The sequence below is a fragment of the Amia ocellicauda genome, chromosome 14 (assembly GCF_036373705.1).
Source record: "Amia ocellicauda isolate fAmiCal2 chromosome 14, fAmiCal2.hap1, whole genome shotgun sequence".
Classification (NCBI taxonomy): domain Eukaryota; kingdom Metazoa; phylum Chordata; class Actinopteri; order Amiiformes; family Amiidae; genus Amia; species Amia ocellicauda.
In genome coordinates this window covers 28,657,906-28,675,755 of record NC_089863.1, presented here as the reverse complement: position 1 = coordinate 28,675,755, position 17,850 = coordinate 28,657,906, and the positions used below count along the sequence as shown (strand labels likewise).

General features: G+C 45.6%; 1 protein-coding gene across 1 annotated transcript; it reads left to right on the top strand.

Moving 5' to 3' along the window:
• The first annotated feature begins 978 nt into the window (after positions 1 to 978).
• On the top strand, positions 979 to 17,438 carry paqr6 (progestin and adipoQ receptor family member VI). Its single transcript, XM_066721518.1, has 8 exons — positions 979 to 1,331; positions 7,255 to 7,478; positions 7,592 to 7,719; positions 7,862 to 8,067; positions 10,156 to 10,282; positions 13,232 to 13,328; positions 13,576 to 13,720; positions 13,870 to 17,438. Exons 2-8 carry the CDS (start codon positions 7,428 to 7,430, stop codon positions 14,187 to 14,189), a joined length of 1,074 nt encoding a protein of 357 aa, XP_066577615.1. The 5' UTR covers positions 979 to 1,331; positions 7,255 to 7,427; the 3' UTR covers positions 14,190 to 17,438.
• The last annotated feature ends 412 nt before the right edge of the window (positions 17,439 to 17,850 follow it).

The following is a 17,850-nucleotide window of genomic DNA, read 5'->3' as shown; positions in this document are numbered from 1 at the left end:
TGCACGTCATTGTATTTAAAAAAATTAATCTGTAAATAGTAAACCTATTTTCTTTATTTCTATGTATAAAAGATAATTTCTATTTTATTTTACTGTTACTTTCTGTACTTTAATACATCTTATTGTGATTTAGAATTATATTATTTATTTTCCATATATGTATGTATGTCCAACTGCTTTGACAATACAAATTTGTCATGTCAATAAAGCTCCTTGAAATGAAATAGAATTGAAAATTGAGAGAGTGTATCTGTGTGTGTGTGTGTGTGTGTGTGTGTGTGTGTGTGTGAAAGAGTGTTCGTGAGTGCGTGTGTTTGCACCTTGATTTCTAGGCAATGAATTCTTGTCATTGGCATTGAGAGTAACTGGAGGACAGTGGGAAAGAAAGAAAGAAAGAAAAAGAAAGGGGGAGGGAGGGCAAGTCTGAAAAGTGGGGCACGGCGGAGGAGGGACCAGCAGTCTTGCCAACCTGGGGCACAGAGCTGCCAACCCTTGAGGGAGCCCGGCCGTGAAGAGAGAAAGCGGGAACAACTTTCTGAGGCACAGAGAAGGGGTGAGGAGGAAGGATGGAGAGGGGGACTGGGGCCACAGAGGGAGAGGTGGAGGGAAGTTGTTGGGCGGGGGGGGGGCTAACGGATCATACATTGAGTAGCGGCCGGTATAGATACTAAAATACGAGAGAGAGAGAGAGAGAGAGAGAGAGAGAGAGAGAGAGAGAGAGAGAGAGATGCATCATGTAGCCATGCATTTTCACAATGTTCCCTTTTCCTTTCGTCTTTTATGTTTTTATCTTTAGGGAAAGTATCTTTACTAAACGACTACCGGTCAAACGAAGAGAGAGGGAGAGTCTGCAACATAAGACAACCCGTCCTTGGCTAACAGCCCAATCCCCCCCCCCCCATTCTCTCTCTCTCTCTCTCTCTCTCTCTCTCTCTCTCTCTCTCTCTTCCTTCAAAACCCGTCTCCTGATTCTAAATAAACAACGAGCTCTTTCTTACCCGCAGCCAATCAGAAGTGGTCCTCTGTGTGCGGGGGGTGGGACCTCGCTGTCTAGAACTCACTTTTTCTCCCTCTCTCGCTCCCTTTTTTTCCCCTCGTCTTTTTTTGCCCACGGAGGAATGCGGAGCGACACACAGATGGCCCAGATTGTGTAGCAAACGGCCGCAGTTACGCGTTAGTAGACTACTAGTAGTAACGATAATTACATTTCGCAAAATAAAAAAGAGTGGGGATAGAGATAGCGAGAGAGAGAGAGAGAGAGAGAGAGAGGACTGCCACCGTGACCCGATGAGATGAGCAGACCATTCTACTGAGTAATATAACATCGAAAGGTTAGTTATTTATTTACTGATGTATCTATTTATACTATTCCTTTATATTATTATTGTATTGGTGTCTGAAAAAAAAAAATTCTCGCTATCGGTCAAATGCAACAGTTGTCCAGTTCATCTCTCTCCCTCTCTCTGGTGTGTCTTTCTCTTTTCCTAAGATATGATGAAATGGGTTGGCACTAGAGCGCCCTCCGTCTGCATGGTTCGGTTCTGTTTCGGTTCGGTTCTGTTCGGGTTCTGTCCCGCTCCAGCTTTCATCAGACCCCTGACAGTAACCAGCGTGACTTCCAGCCCCATCCGCCCCGACCACTCCCACCGTTTTCTACAACTGCTCGAACAACAATCTCCTTTGCGGAATGAAGAATGCACTCTTCTTGTTCATATTTTCTTGGTCGCCCCCCAGTATCCCCTCCTCTCTCTTTCTCTCCTTCGGCTTGTATTCCCCCCTTCTTTTGTTGTAGTCTGCGTTCTTTTTCCGAACCTCGGGTAACTCAACTAAGTAGGCGTTGGTCGAAGAAAAGCAGCTGGCATGTTGTTTTTGGTAGGAGTTTGATGCGACCAGTTTCAGTCTGCCCGAGACACTACGTTATTATTATTATTATTATTATTATTATTATTATTATTATTATTATTATTATTGTTGTTGTGGTTGTTATTCGTATAATATATCTGATTAGTGTGGAAAGCCGCAGATAAGTAACTTACACCAACTAGGCTATTTGTTAATTGCAACGTGTGTGCAAGGGAAGTCCATGAGTTGGCAATAGTGATTCTGCCGGATTTCAGCCAGTCTTGCGTTGGCACAGTCTTGAGTACTGGCACAGTGATGGGCACAGGCTTTTGGATCCAGTTTCGGCGCAGGGCGCAGCGGCGGATGCAGTTCAGTAGGTCAGCTGCACTCTGCCGCCCCCAGCGACGGACGAACTAGAGCACCAGCTCTCGCCATACCTGCACAGGGAAATAACATATTCTGTCAATTAAAGAATACTGCATCATTCATTTTTTAAGGAGATTCATTAGAAAGTTTACCGTGTTTTTGCCACAGCACGCTTCACTTTACTGAATTTTTACCACAGCACACTACACTTTACTGAGTTTTTACCACAGGACAGCACACTAACGTTTATTATCGAATGGGACAAACTGTGTGTGTGTATGTGTGTGTGTATGTGAGCATCCAATAGTAATAGAGCACTCCAGCTCCAAGTCTGATTCCCGGTACTTTAGTGTTTCACTAAAAAGCAGCATCGTGTATGGCAGTTATATGAGCTGATGCACTGTTAATCATGACTTGGCCCAACAGGTTCCTCTTATCATACAGGGACGGTGGTGGGAAATGGAAGCCTGGGTGTGTTGTAATGGCGCCAAGGCGGGAGTTGCGTGAGAATGTGGTTTTGGTCATGATATACTATGCCAGACAGTGGCCATGGGAATGCAGCTCACTATGCATACTTATTTTCTTTTTGTCTGATTCTTGTTCCTCTTTCTTCTCCCCTCTTCCTTGTTCTTTGTTCTTGTTCTTGGGGAAACTGACTGATATTTTTGCCCCGTTTCCACTGGCCACATTCCGATGCCCTTAACCTGTCGGTTTGAGTACCGGCATTTCCACCGTGGGTCAGGAGCACCTCCGCCTGTGCCCAAACTAGTTTCAGGAGGCACGGTTTCATCTGTCGGGCCCACGGTGTCCCAAACTGGTCTAGGGGATGAATATGTGTGTTTACCTTGGGAAGACGCTGAAATTAGAGTGCTTATTAATGTACAGTCAGAAAGTGCCACTCAGGATCTATTGCTTTCAGCAGTAAGACATTTTAAAATGTTAGAAAAGATTTTAAAAATCCTGCAGGAGAAAAGACTGCTTAGAACTGCAGTACAGTGCCGTGACCTGTACAAAAAGGTTAGAGATGCTAACAGCAAAGGTGGTAACTTGTTTGAATGCTGTTTGACCTTTGGTGTCTCCCATTCACTTCCTGTGGCAGCTGTACCTAACAAAGTTGCAATGCAAACGCGGGCAGCCACGTTTAGGTGACACGGACTGATTTTTTGACTCACTGACTATCTGACACACTGGCTGACTGACTGGGCTTATCAGAATGGCTAGGTACTGTCTTTGTGAGTATCTTAATTCAACTGCCTTTTCTCACAGCAGCTTCACCTGCAGTGGCTACAGGTCCCAGTCTGTAATTCATCAGTCCTCCCAGCTGCTCCACTCCAGTCTGGCCGGCTGCCATCTGTAGGTTACATAAGCTGCTCTCGCTTGGAATTCTGATTTCGGGGGGAGGGGGGGGTCATGAGATATGGAATAATCCGGTTATTGATCCGCTGACCACCCCAGCCCCCCTGGAAACTGCCCCTCCTCCCAATGATAATCTCTTAATCTGGGGTTTAGCTGTGATTTTCTGGGGTCCTGGACTATAGACCCTCTGGACTGAAAGGGACAAAGTCTAAATGTTGACCTGTGTTCTATGTGCTTTGGAAGGACACACGGACCCTGGCACACTGGGACACGCTGTCACGCACACACGCATGCGCAGCTACACATGCGCTGCTACAAATGCACACCATGGCATTATGGGCCACACACACATACACACACACGCACACTACCACAGCGAGACACTCATATAGAAATGCAATGCAGAACTGTACAGACATGCATACAAAAAAATGTGCACACACACACACACACACACACACACACATATAACACACAATACACACACAGCCCCCTCCCCAGAATAGTGCTCTCATTGTCAGGAGGCAAGGATCAATGCATCTATTCACTGTTAGGGGGGGAGTTAATGGGGGTCATGTGATAGAAGTCAGGAGAGATAGAGAAAAAGAGAGAGTGAGGGAGGAAAGGAGGAAGAGAGAGTTTTTTAGGGGAGGGAGCAAGAAACAAAATTAATTGCAGAGTGGGTGAGAGGTATGTGGGGGAGGCACAGTGGAGTGGAAGAGGGAGGGAAAGGGTTAAATTGAATGAAAGTGAGACAGTGAGAGGGAGAGTGGGAGGTGGGGGGTGTGTGGTCACATGCGTTACCGAAAGGGATGGGAGAGGTGTGGTTCTCACGGGAGCCTCTGATTGGGCAGGAACGGAGCACCAGGACAGTTACTGTTGTGTGTGTGTGTGTGTGTTCAATACTACAGCTGGCAGGATGGAGCCAAGCCCCCCCCCCCCAACCTCCACCATCACCCTATAACTTTCAAAAATATGCCATCCCACAATGCCGTGCTCCTCGCAATCGAGAGCACTCGCACCCTGACCCCGAAGCAAGGCAACCGACCCGTCCATGTGTGGCGGTGCACAGAGCTATAGTCCCATGCTGTTCTGGACACGCAACTCTCTCAGCCCTTTTTGTTGAAGGTGGCTGACTCTTTTGGGGATCATTAACAGAATTAGGTGTTGGGGTGTGCTCCATTGTTTGCATGGTGTTGTGCCATGACGTTCTAGGCTGTGAAAAGGAGTGTGTGTGTGTGGGTGGGCAGAGGGTGGAGCTGTGCGGGGCTGTGTGACAGTCAGGTCTTGGCTCTGATGTTTCATAGACCCCTTACAAGGCATGCTTTGTTTTGTTGGTGTCGGGGTGAAGAGAGAGAGAGAGAGAGAGAGAGAGAGCGAAAGAGGGAGAGAGTTTTGCAGCTGCATGGCCTACACGCTGTGGGGTCTCTCCCAGAAGTGGGTCAGGACTCTGTGTCTTTCTCTGTGACAATATCTGTGTGTGTGTGTATATCTCTCTCTCTGTATCTGTGTATCTGTTTTCGTGTCTCTCCCTCTGCTGCACTGACTCACAGATGCTCTGTCCTGTTGTCTGTTGTGTGTGTCTTGGAATTTTTGTGTGTTGCGCTGCAGTCCCTACCTGTCCTCAGCAGATTCACTGTCTCCTCTTGAATCTCACGGTCTACAAGTGAGGGAAAAAAGTATTTGATCCCCTGCTGATTTTGTACGTTTGCCCACTGACAAAGAAATTATAATTTAATGGTAGGTGTATTTTAACAGTGAGAGATAGAATAACAACAAAAAAATTCAGAAAAAGTTATAAATTGATTTGCATGTTAATGAGGGAAATAAGTATTTGACCCCTTCGACTTAGTACTTGGTGGCAAAACCCTTGTTGGCAATCGCAGAGGTCAGACGTTTCTTGTAGTTGGCCACCAGGTTTGCACACATCTCAGGAGGGATTTTGTCCCACTCCTCTTTGCAGATCCTCTCCAAGTTATTAAGGTTTCGAGGCTGATGTTTGGTAACTCGAACCTTCAGCTCCCTCCACAGATTTTCTATGGGATTAAGGTCTGGAGACTGGCTAGGCCACTCCAGGACCTTAATGTGCTTCTTCTTGAGCCACTCCTTTGTTGCCTTGGCTGTGTGTTTTGGGTCATTGTCATGCTGGAATACCCATCCATGACCCATTTTCAATGCCCTGGCAGAGGGAAGGAGGTTCTCACCCAAGATTTGATGGTACATGGCCCCGTCCATTGTCCCTTTGATGCGGTGCAGTTGTCCTGTCCCCTTAGCAGAAAAACACCCCCAAAGCATAAGGTTTTCACCTCCATGTTTGACAGTGGGGATGGTGTTCTTGGGGTCATGGGCAGCATTCCTCCTCCTCCAAACACGGCGAGTTGAGTTGATGCCAAAGAGCTCAATTTTGGTCTCATCTGACCACAACACTTTCACCCAGTTCTCCTCTGAATCATTCAGATGTTCATTGGCAAACTTCAGACGGGCCTGTACATGTACTTTCTTGAGCAGGGGGACCTTTCGGGCGCTGCAGGATTTCAGTCCTTCACGGCGTAGTGTGTTACAAATTGTTTTCTTGGTGACTATGGTCCCAGCTGCCTTGAGATCATTAACAAGATCCTCCCGTGTAGTTCTGGGCTGATTCCTCACCGTTCTCATGATCATTGAAACTCCACGAGGTGAGATTTTGCATGGAGCCCCAGACCGAGGGAGACTGACAGTTATTTTGTGTTTCTTCCATTTGCGAATAATCGCACCAACTGTTGTCACCTTCTCGCCAAGCTGCTTGGCGATGGTCTTGTAGCCTATTCCAGCCTTGTGTAGGTCTACAATCTTGTCCCTGACATCCTTGGGCAGCTCTTTGGTCTTGGCCATGGTGGAGAGTTTGGAATCTGATTGATTGATTGCTTCTGTGGACAGGTGTCTTTTATACAGGTAACGAGCTGAGATTAGGAGCACTCCCTTTAAGAGAGTGCTCCTAATCTCAGCTCGTTACCTGTATAAAAGACACCTGGGAGCCAGAAATCTTGCTGATTGATAGGGGATCAAATACTTATTTCCCTCATTATCATGCAAATCAATTTTGTTGTTATTCTGTCTCTCATTGTTAAAAAACATCTACCATTAAAATTATAGACTGATCATTTCTTTGTCAGTGGGCAAACGTACAAAATCAGCAGGGGATCAAATACTTTTTTCCCTCACTGTACGTATTTTTTAATGTACTGTTCATGCTGACTGAGAGATGCACTGACTGAGTGACACACTGATTAATAGATACACTGACTGACTGCCTGATACACTGAATGATTGACACACTGATTGACTGACTGACACACAGTGTGAGTGTGTGAATGAATGTATGAGTGTATGTTTGCATTTTGGAGTGTGTGTTTGTGTGTTTTAGTGCGTCTGTGTGATTGAGTGAGTGTGCCCGGGTTTGTGTGAGTGAGTGAGTGTTGTAGTGGGGAGAGTGGGCGGGGGGGTTCCTGTAGTGATTGTTCAGTGCAGACACACTGATTAAAAAGACTTCCTGCTGTGTCAGCACACTCCCATTGTCTCTGTGAAGCCCTGTCTCTGTGGCCTGTGCATGTTTTCTTTCAGGCCGTGCGTGTGTGTCTATATATGCATTTCTGTGTGTGTCTTGAAATTAACAGCTCTCTCTCCCTTCTTCTTTCTCTCTCTCTGCTGCAGTGCTGGCTGTGTGGCAGGGAGGCAGAGAGGTGGCAGGGGGCTACGGGGGAACAGGTGCACAATGGGAGGGAGGGGCTGCCTGCGGACCCTCTCTCTCTGAGGCGGCCGAGGGGGGGGGCACCCACCTGGGCCGGGCCTGCGGGGACGCGCAGGGCTGGCGTCTGCCCACCACAATGCTCACCATCAAACTCCCACAGCTCTTCAGCAACCACCAGGTTCCCAGGGTGAGTCTGCAGACCCGCTGGATACTATAGACCCACTGGACACTACAGACACACTTCTGCTCTACAAACACACATGCCTGACTGTGTGTGTGCCTGGGTGTGTCTGTCTGCAGGTCTTTAGAGAGGATGGAATCATCTCGGGCTACCGTCACCCGCGTAGCTCTGCCCTCGACTGCCTGCTCAGCAGCTTCCAGATGACCAATGAGACGATCAACATCTGGACACATTTCCTGCCCACCTGGTATACTTGGCTTTTCTCTCTCCCCCTCCTATTCTCCTTCTCTTGATCCCCTGCCCTTGTCCCTCCCTCTCCATTCTTCTCTCCCTCTTCACTCTCTCTTCCTGTAGTGTTCTGTCTCACTCTTTCTCGCCCTCTCTCCCAGGTACTTCCTATGGAGGTTCATCCTTCTGTGCTCATCTCTGGACTTTGTGAATGAGAGCTACTCGTGGCCCTTACTGGTCTACATGCTGCTGATCTGCCTGTACCCCTTCACCTCCAGCTGCGCCCACACCTTCAGCTCCATGTCCCCCGAATCGCGACACATCTGCTACTTCCTGGACTACGGTGCTCTCAGCCTCTACAGCCTGGGTGGGCACTGCTGTACCACTGCTGTTAATGTCACTGTAACTGTTGCTACTACTGCTGCTTTTAATGCTGCTGTTCCTGTTAATGTTCCTGCTGCTTTTCCTGCTGCTGTTCCTTCTCATGTTCATATTATTGCTGCTGTTCCTGTTATTGCTGCTGTTCCTGCTCCTGTACCTGTTACTGCTGCTGTTCTTACACATGTTTATATTATACCCCGTTTCCACTGGCCATGTTTAGGTGCACCTCGGCATAGCTGGGCTGTAACTGTGCACCTAAACTTTGCTGACCGTGTTTGCATTCATTTTCGTAAGGTACAGCTACCCTAGGAAGTGACTGTGAGCCACGAAAGGTCAAAACCCATTCTGGGACACTCAGCATTGTGGGATTTAGCATTCAAAAACTGACTGAGGCTGAAATACCTCTGACATTAAAGTGCAATAAACTTTGAACTGAAACGTTTTTGCGATATCTAACAAATAGTCATAGGGTGACCAGATATTCAAAAGTAGAAACCGGGACATATTGAAAAATATCTATAAAACGAATAACATCACTTAAAAATATGATGGGCTGTTTGTTAGAAAATTAAGTGTTAATTTCGATGTATTTGCTCCCATTTAATCCACTCTGGGGATCCATAACTTACTCAAACTGTTTTTCACAAATTCAGTGTTTTAGTTTTTTCCTGGATAAGCTTTACCAATGTTGCTAAATAAATGAATCACACATTTATAACATTGTGCACGGCATCAACTTTTAATTTGTATGGGATTCCTTCAAAAAATACCATCTCCTGACACTGTTGTCAATGCATCAGGTAGTGGTTGTATTAATTGCAAATTTTTCAACATAGTGATATATTTCTGCAGTTGGTAAAGCCTTCATACTAGGATTACCAGTATGCTAGTAGTATAAATATGGTTACCAGTAATGAGGGTTTAACAATAAAATTAAAATATTCAATTCTTCGTGCGACCAATCACATAAAAACATGCCTCTATTCTTAAGAATGCAATAGTTTTAAGTGAGTGTAAGCAGGGGAAAGCTAAAAAGCAGGACATTTCAACTATTTTGAGAGAATTGTCAAGACATTGGGACATTTAATTTAAATCCAGGATGTATGGTTACCCTAGTCTTTCATGTTTGCGTGTATTTAAACCAAAAACTAAGTGAATGTATTTTGTTATGGTATTGCAGTCCTATGCAGTCCCTTCTCCAGCAGAATATTTGTGATCTTTTCAAACACTTTTAAATGTCTTTCTGCTCGAAGCAATTGATCCTGTGTGGCACTTTTCCACCGTACATTAATAACTGCTCGAATTTAATTGTCTTCCCAAGGTAAGCACACATATTCTTGGGAAAAGGTTCTACAGTTCTACAGCGTTGCGTCTGGCTACAGAAGGGATGTAACAGTACATCCACCAGACCAGTTTGGGACTCGGCCGGTACTGTGTATGAGACAGTGCCTCCTGAAACTTGGCCAGAGGAAACGGGGCATTACTGCTGCTATTCCTGTTCCTGCTGTTTTTCTTGCTCCTGTTCCTGTTACTGTTACGGCTGCTATTCCTGTTCCTGTTCCCACTACTGCTACTGTTGCTACTGTTGCTATTGCTACTACTATTATGTCATTATTTAAGTATTATTATTTAGCAGATGTGCAGTTTTCACAGTCAGGAAGTATTTACAAAGCATTGCAAAAGGGAGTCCCATAAGTGCACATCCCAGTACAATGAGCTGACAAGGGCAGACAAAATAAGTCAGTCTCCAATATACGCTAAAGGGAGGGGGCGGCAGAGGAGAAATGACAGTAACACAATACGCAGGCTAACAATCAGTAAATACCAGAAGTAATCGGGAGCAGAGTTAAACAAAGACAAAAGCCCAGGGGACCAGGCTGCTGTATTATAGTGACTGAACAGGTCTGTCTGGTTTGCTAATGTTACCGTTCCCATTGCTGTTGCTGTTGCTGCTACTCCTGTGGCGACAGGATATTGTGAATGCTCCAGGAATATTGAAGGAGTATTACAAATAAAAAGGCTTCCAAGCCAGAAATTCTCTCCTTAATTAAAGACATCTTTGTCCCCGTGTCAGGCTGTGCTATATCGTACGGGGCCTATGTGATGCCTGACTGCTGGGTGGACAGCTGGCTGCACCACCATTTTGTGCCCATCGCTGTGCTCAACACACTGGTCTGTACAGGCCTGTCCTGCTACTCCAGGTACCTGCACACACAGACACACACTCACTGACACTGACACACAGAGACTGACACACACAGATACACACACACTAACACTGATACGGACACACACTAATACTGAACCTCCGTGAAGTTGGCACCCCATGCATTCGTTTGTGCTGGTTTGTGCCACAAAAATCATTGTTTGTGCCGGTATGGTTCCCGATATATTAAAGATTATATTTTATGAGCTGTGACGTCACTCAGCACCCCATCAATGTCCAAATTGCACCAAAATAGTCCCTTTAATTTATGACAGTTTGTGCTGTATTTGTTTCATCAGTGCAGTTATAGTTTTTTAGATATTCATTTTTTAATTATCAGCGATGACGTCACCTAACATCCCATCAAACTCCAAATCGATCCAAAGTGGTGTCACTCCTTTGTGCTACATTTGTGTTGGTTTGCGCAGCAAAAATAATTGTTTGTACCGTCATGGTTCTTGAGATATTACACATTATATTTTAATCACTTAACAGTGGTCTCTGTCCTTTATGCTACGATTGTGCCGATTCGTGCTGTAAAATGCACAGACTATTTGGCCTTATCGGGCTTCAAACGCGTATTCTGCTTCAATATAATTCTGCTTGTACGTGGCAGTGCAATTGCACAACAGGGTCTTTATTCAGCTGAATACAGCAAAGCAGGAGAGTCGGGTTTGGACTGCCGACAACACCAATCAAGCCATGTTTTGCTTTAATAATAATTAAACACGTCATCAATGCATACACTTCTCCGTGTCTCGTTTTCGTAGTTTAGGACTACATTTCTTACAGGCTTCAGCCTAAAACCCTACCACGAAACCATAAACAAACACTGGAAACCAGGACAACGTGAATTAACTTTCAGCTCAGAAATTGTTACCTGTTATCAACAGGTTCACCACTCCATTCTGGGAACAAGGAAGTCGCCTATAACTCCATGCGAACCCTATACAATTGAAAAGGTATTTTGTTTTGCACCAGACATCAGTTATCCAGGGCAACTCCTTACTAGGTCGATGCTATTTACCCATTGTTAGTTATTTCAATCGCATTGCATTACAAATCGTGTTCTTTATTTAATAAAAAGTTGAGCCATGTACCCTAATAAAACAGTGGTCAGCATAGCACGTAGACATTCGATAATGAAAGAAGTTGATTTAGACATTGCAGAATTAGGAAAGATTCGATAGAAATTTATGTTTTTTACTAAAATAAATATAATAGACTTTCTGTTGTTGTTGTTGTTGTTGTTTTTTAGTGTAGCAAACGTCTGCTTTCAGTTTTGTTGTATGTGCATGTTCTGTGCCAAATACGTTATATCTTTAATTTTCGCTATTTGTTTTATACAACATGATATTGTATGAGCTGTGGTGTCACGCTGTAGGCTGTAGGGGAATGTTTTTGGTACAGATTAGCTCATATGTAACTTAGAATTCAAAATGGCAATGTACCTAACCTATCTAATGCACACTGAGGTGAGCTCAGTAAATTACTGCTTCAAACCATCAATACATTCGAAAACATCACAAGACGCCTGGGCCATTAAGATTTGGTGGTCTGCACATACATTTTCTTATTCTAATAGTCTGATACATTCTCGCATGATTCTCCAATGTTGCCATTTTATCAAACATCGAGTTACGGATTAAACTACGTGGGGCTACTTCTTATTTGTCAACATATATATATGCGTGAATAGCATCGACCTAGTAAGGAGTTGCCCTGGATAATTGATGTCTGGTGCAAAAAAACACCTTTTCAATTGTATAGGGTTCACATGGAGTTATAGGCTACTTCCTTGTACCCAAAATGGAGTGGTGAACCTGTTGATAACAGGTAACAATTTCTGAGCTGAAAGTTAATTCACGTTGTCCTGGTTTCCAGTGTTTGTTTGCGGTTTCATGGTAGGGGTTTAGGCTTAAGCCTGTAAGAAATCAAGTAGTCCTAAACTACAAAAACGAGACATGAAGTGTATGCAATGATGACGTGTTTAATTATTATTAAAGCAAAACATGGCTTGATTGGTGTTGTCGGCAGTCCAAACCTGCCTCTCCTGCTTTTCTGTATTCAGCCGAATAAAGACCCCCAGAATTATATTGAAGCAGAATACGCGTTTGAAGCCCGTTACGGCCAAAATAGCTCATGGATTTTACAGCACGAATCGGCACAATCGTTTAAATGTTTAAGTGTTTAAAATATAATGTGTAATATTTCAAGAACCATGTCGGTACAAACAATTATTTTTGCTGCACAAACCAGCACAAATGTAGCACAAACGAATGACACCACTTTGGATCGATTTGGAGTTTGATGGGGTGCTAGGTGACGTCATCGCTGAGAATTAAAAAATTAATATCTAAAAAACTATAACTGCACTGATGAAAACAAATACGGCACAAACTGGCACAAACGTAGCACAAACGAAATATACTATTTTGGTGCGATTCGGACGTTGATGGGGTGCTGAGTGATGTCACTAATTAAAAAGTATCGTTTAATAACTCGAGAAATAAAATAGCACAAATGTTTCTTTTAACAGCACAAACCAGCTCGAACATGGCACAACCGAAAGAGACTATTTTGGTGCAATTTGGACATTGATGGGGTGACGTCACAGCTCATAAAATATAATCTTTAATATCGGCACAAACAATGATTTTTGCGGCACAAACCAGCACAAATGCAGCACAAATGAATGCATATGTTTTGATTCATATTCTGAACACATGGAGTGCCAACTTCACGGAGGTTAATACTGACACACTGACACACACAGACACACACTGACACACACACACTGATTCTCACACATAGTTACACACACTCTTCTAACTACCTTACTCTCCCTCCTCCATCCCCTTCTCCCCCTACCTTGGTTTCCCTCCCTCCCTCTCTCTTTCCTCCTCCCTTTCCCTCTCTCCTCCCTCCCTCTGTCTCTCTACAGGTTTCCAGAGCTGGAATTTCCCCACCGCAGTAAGATCCTGCGCACTGGGGCCTTTGTCTATCCGTTCCTCTTTGACAACATCCCTCTCTTCTACAGGGTGAGTGAAGGATGGAGGGAGGGACTGTATTGTAGTGTTGCTGTATTGTATTGTAATTTCCGTCCAATTATTTGAGTGTTCTGAGATACCGTAAAGTGTTTGTCACCGCCCACTCACTCTACTCTTCTCTCCCCCTCTCCCTCTCCTTGCCTCACTCTCTCACCTTCCTCCTCACTCCCTCCTCTTCCCTCTCCCTACCCTCCCACTCCCTCTCTTTCCCTGTCTCTCTCCCTCTCTCTCTCTGCAGTTGTTGTTGTGCTCCAGTCAGAGCTGTGCGCACAGTGAAGCCCTGTCCAGCCACTGTCACCACCTGCTCTTCGCCTTCCTCACCTGCTTCCTGTTTGCCTCGCATCTCCCTGAGAGACTGGCGCCCGGCCGCTTCGACTACATCGGTCAGTCCCAGTCACCCGCCCCGTCCCTCTGTCCTTCAATCCCTCCATTGTTGTCTCTTTCTCTCTCTTATCTATCAGTTTCTCTTTCCGTCTCTCTGGCTGTTTCATTGTATCTCTCGCTCCCTCCCTCTCTACCTCCCCTCCTCCAGGTCACAGTCACCAGCTGTTCCACATCTGTGCAGTGGTGGGCACCCACTTCCAGATGGAGGCAGTGCTGGCAGACATGTGGTCCCGGCGAGGCTGGCTGGCGGCCCACTCGGCTGGGCCCTCCTTCCTGGGGACGCTGGGCGCCCTGGGGCTCAGCCTCCTGCTCAACCTGGCCATCATCGCCCTCTTCAGTGCCGCCCTACTGTGGAAACCCAGCACTGCGCTGTCACCCTGCGCACAGAACCACCCCCATCCCCACCCCCACCCCCATTCCCACTCCCATAGCTGTAATCCCCATGGTGCTGACCGCAAGGAGCAGTGATGATGTTCAGTTTGGATCTTTTAACCCCCTCCCTGGTTGATGACATAGGAGAAGTTACTTTGAACTTTGACCTTTAACCCTGGTGGTGGATGAAACGTCAAGATTGCTCAACTCTGAACACCGACATTTAACCCTCTGAGGCAATGGCATGTGAGGATGGATGAACTCTGAACTTTGATCTCTAACCTTCTTTGACCTCTAACCTTGCCAGCTGATGGCACATAAGGTGTAGTAGCGATGTTCAACTCTGAACTCTGACCTCTGACTGTAGACCAAGTCGATCGGGCAAGGATTAGAGCAGGGAATATGTGGCGATACACCTCTCTTTGACCTCCCCGCCACCACCACCCCCACACATACACTTTCATTTTTAGGTGCTTTTCAATGTCTCCTTCTCTCCACACCCCCTCTCTCTCCCTTTCCCCAACCCCTCCCTCACCTTCTCTCTCTCTCTCACTCTCCTTTTCTCCCCTGCTCCCTCCCCCTCTCTCTCTCTCTCTCTCTCCACTCTTTCACAAATTCTATCCTGTTTTTACTTGCCTTTATTTTATTTGATTTTTCCTGTTGTCTCTCCACTGGGGGGCAAGAGGTGTAGTAGGTCAAAGCTTCAGAGTTTGGACCTCCACGTTGTCCTTCTGAATCCTATATGGTACCACTGGCCCCCAAGTTTTCTACCCATTTTCTATCCGGCCTGTCCTGCTCAGGTGGGGGGGGCAGAGTGACATGGGGAGGACCAAATGCTGACCTTGACGATATAGGAAGTTGACAAGAAGGGCATGACCTTTGACCCTCCTGGTGAGCTGCATAGTGCTGGGCACGATTGGACTCCCACTTAACAGAAGACATCTCTTGTTCTTCATTTTATTATTTTAAAACTAATGTATATTTGATCCTTCTATTTATGAATGCAACCAACTGCAGGAAGTGATTCCAGTCTTATCCACAATTTCACCTTCATAAGAATATAGTAAAGGTTTAACACCAAGATGTTGGGGCAGTGGGAACAGACTGGGAATGGATTATTCCCCCATCCCCCCCAATTCTAGTAGGGTTTCCTTGGTAATGACAGCGGTCAGCAGTACACCTTGTCCACATGTCCAAGCAGGCACTTACAAAAATAATAAGAGGAATTTTCCAGTCGCTTTTATCCAGATCAACTGGCACCGATTCCTGTGGCTCAGAGGCTGATAGGTCAGCAGATGAGATGACTGAGGGAGAGGCAAGTGTCTAGTGTGGTAAGTGAAGTGTACATTTGAAGGGAAGTGTAACTAGTGTTAACTGTAGGGCCAGGTTTGGGGGGGGGGGGTGGGGGGGCAGCAGTCTAGAACTATAATAGCCTAGTTAGATTGAGAGACATTGGAGAGACAGAGAGAGAGAGGTGGAGGGGCAGGGGGGTGAAATAACAGTAAATTGAAGCTTGGGCTTAGGGGAGGAGCTTTGGGTGGATGGGAGGGGCTTTGCATTTGGGGGTGGTGCTTTGGGTGATGGGATAGGCTTTGGGTTGAGGGGAGGGGCTTGGGGCTTTAGGGGAAGCATTTCCAAGTTCTTTTAGTCTGCGAGAGACCAGGGCCCGGTGCCATTAGATGCCTGGTAGGAGTGTCTGATCACTGGGGTGTGGGGCCCGCAGGCATGCCGTGCTGTTAGAATAGCACGGGTGGCGATAGAAGCGCCACTCTGCCATGTGCGGTGTGCCTTTTTGGCAATGTTTGGCTTTGGGCAGTTTGTGGACAAGTACTGCTGGCACTGCTGTTCCTGCTACTGCTGCTGCTGCTAATATTACCACTACTACTACTAATGAACATGCAGAAAGCTTTGGTGCACCACTGTGTGCTCTCAGTCTGTTTGGCCTCAGTGACAGTGTCTAGAGTGGACAGTGTGTCCCTCTGCACTGGGGCCACCAGGCCACAGCCACTGGGGCACATCCCACACCACTGTGACACAGGAATCGGAGCTGTCCCTGGCTTCAGACGATGAATCCATCTCTTAATGACTTGATCAATCTCTTAAGGAGTGAAGAGGTCTCTCTACAAGTTGATTGGTGTCATTATTAGTCAATTGCTTAATTGTTTAACAGATCTCTGGCTAATTGATTGCTTAATTCTTTAATTGATCTCAATTTATTTAGTCACCCTGCTGCTGCAGATCATTGTAATAAATTAAGGCTTTAGCCTCAAACAGAGACCTGCAATGCAATGAAATAGCAGTGCCCAGTTAAATCTACCCATATCTATCTAGCTAGATCTATGTAAACAGTCAGCCTGACTTTGCCCAGCCATAATTTACATTGCCCTAAGCCGTGCCAGTACAGAATTGCTAATCTCCCAGTCTGAGCCAGTTCACGTGCCCACCTGCCAGTGCCCACCTCTGAAATGAGTGCCAGTGTGTGGGAGTACAATGCCAGGTTGGGAGACAGTCACCAGTAATTGAGTTAACCCCCCCCTTTTGTACAACACTGTCATTAGCTACGAGACAGAGAGGGTGGGGGAAAAGGAGTGAGAGAGAGAGCACTGAATCAACACAGCCACTACATTGGAGGGATGGAGGGAGGGGATCGAGAGAGAGAAAACACTGAATCAACACAGCCACTAGATAAGAGGGAAAGGGGGAGAGATAGAAAGAGAGAGAGACAGATTTACAGCACTTCACTGCAAAGGATCAGTTAGGTCCCGATAGGATACATCACCTACAATGACCTATCGGCAGCCCTTCCACAGCCCGACACCTCTCCCGGGCTCCAGCAGTGTGCCCACCATAGTTCTGAGTAGCTTTTTTGTGTTTTATTTTGTCTTTGCTGTCATGTACTTTTATACATTGTTAATGTGTGAAAACAACGCAAAAGAGTGCCTTGTCTTGTAATGGAGGTAAGTGTTTGTGTAGGGGGTTGTGAGGGTGGGTATGTCTTGAAAATTATCACATTGCCCCTCCCACCCCCACCTACCTTCCTCTGCCCAGTATTGGGTGAGCAGGCTGTAGATGCGTTATAACATTTTATACTAAAATGTACCAGACTTATATTTACTAAGTAAAATATATATAAAAAAACAACAAAAAATAAAAAATAAAATTTTAAAATAAGAAGGATTATAGTGCTGATGTTCTTGGAGTAAACATGCGAGAAAACAAGGAATGAAAATTACTGAATGCTTCTGGGGTCTGATTGACTGTCTGTCTGTCTCGGACTGTTTGACTGTGTCTGTCCGTCTGACTGACTCCTGTGAGTATACAGTGCCTATAAAAAGTCTACACCTCCTTTCCAATTTTTCACCTTTTGTTGCCTTATACCCTGGAATTAAGATGCATAATTTTTATATGTGTATCTACACAGCCTACCCCACAACTTCCAAGTGAAACAAACATTCAGAAAATGTATTAAAAAATAATAATTCCTCTATTTGACACTAGGTGGCGACAACCCCCCCATCGCTGATCATTTGTGGAAGATGCTATTTTATTTAAGACCACAAGAGGGGGAGGCAAGCAAGCGAAAAGCAAGCAGATTGTCTTCTCTGGTGATGGTGTGGTTTGAAATGTTTGTTTGTTTGTTTTTGAATGTACAAATGCACAATTCAGTCTGAACCTACAAATCCAAACAGAGACCCCAAGTGGTGTTTTACCTCAACTACAGCACCCAGTTAGACTTGCTCATGGCCCGGGGTCAAGC

Coding starts and splice junctions, on each gene's coding strand:
- paqr6 (XM_066721518.1), top strand. CDS start 7,428: ATGCTCACCATCAAACTCCCACAGCTCTTCAGCAACCACCAGGTTCCC. Junction 7,479..7,591: donor GCAACCACCAGGTTCCCAGG/GTGAGTCTGCAG, acceptor GTCTGTCTGCAG/GTCTTTAGAGAGGATGGAAT. Junction 10,283..13,231: donor GGCCTGTCCTGCTACTCCAG/GTACCTGCACAC, acceptor GTCTCTCTACAG/GTTTCCAGAGCTGGAATTTC.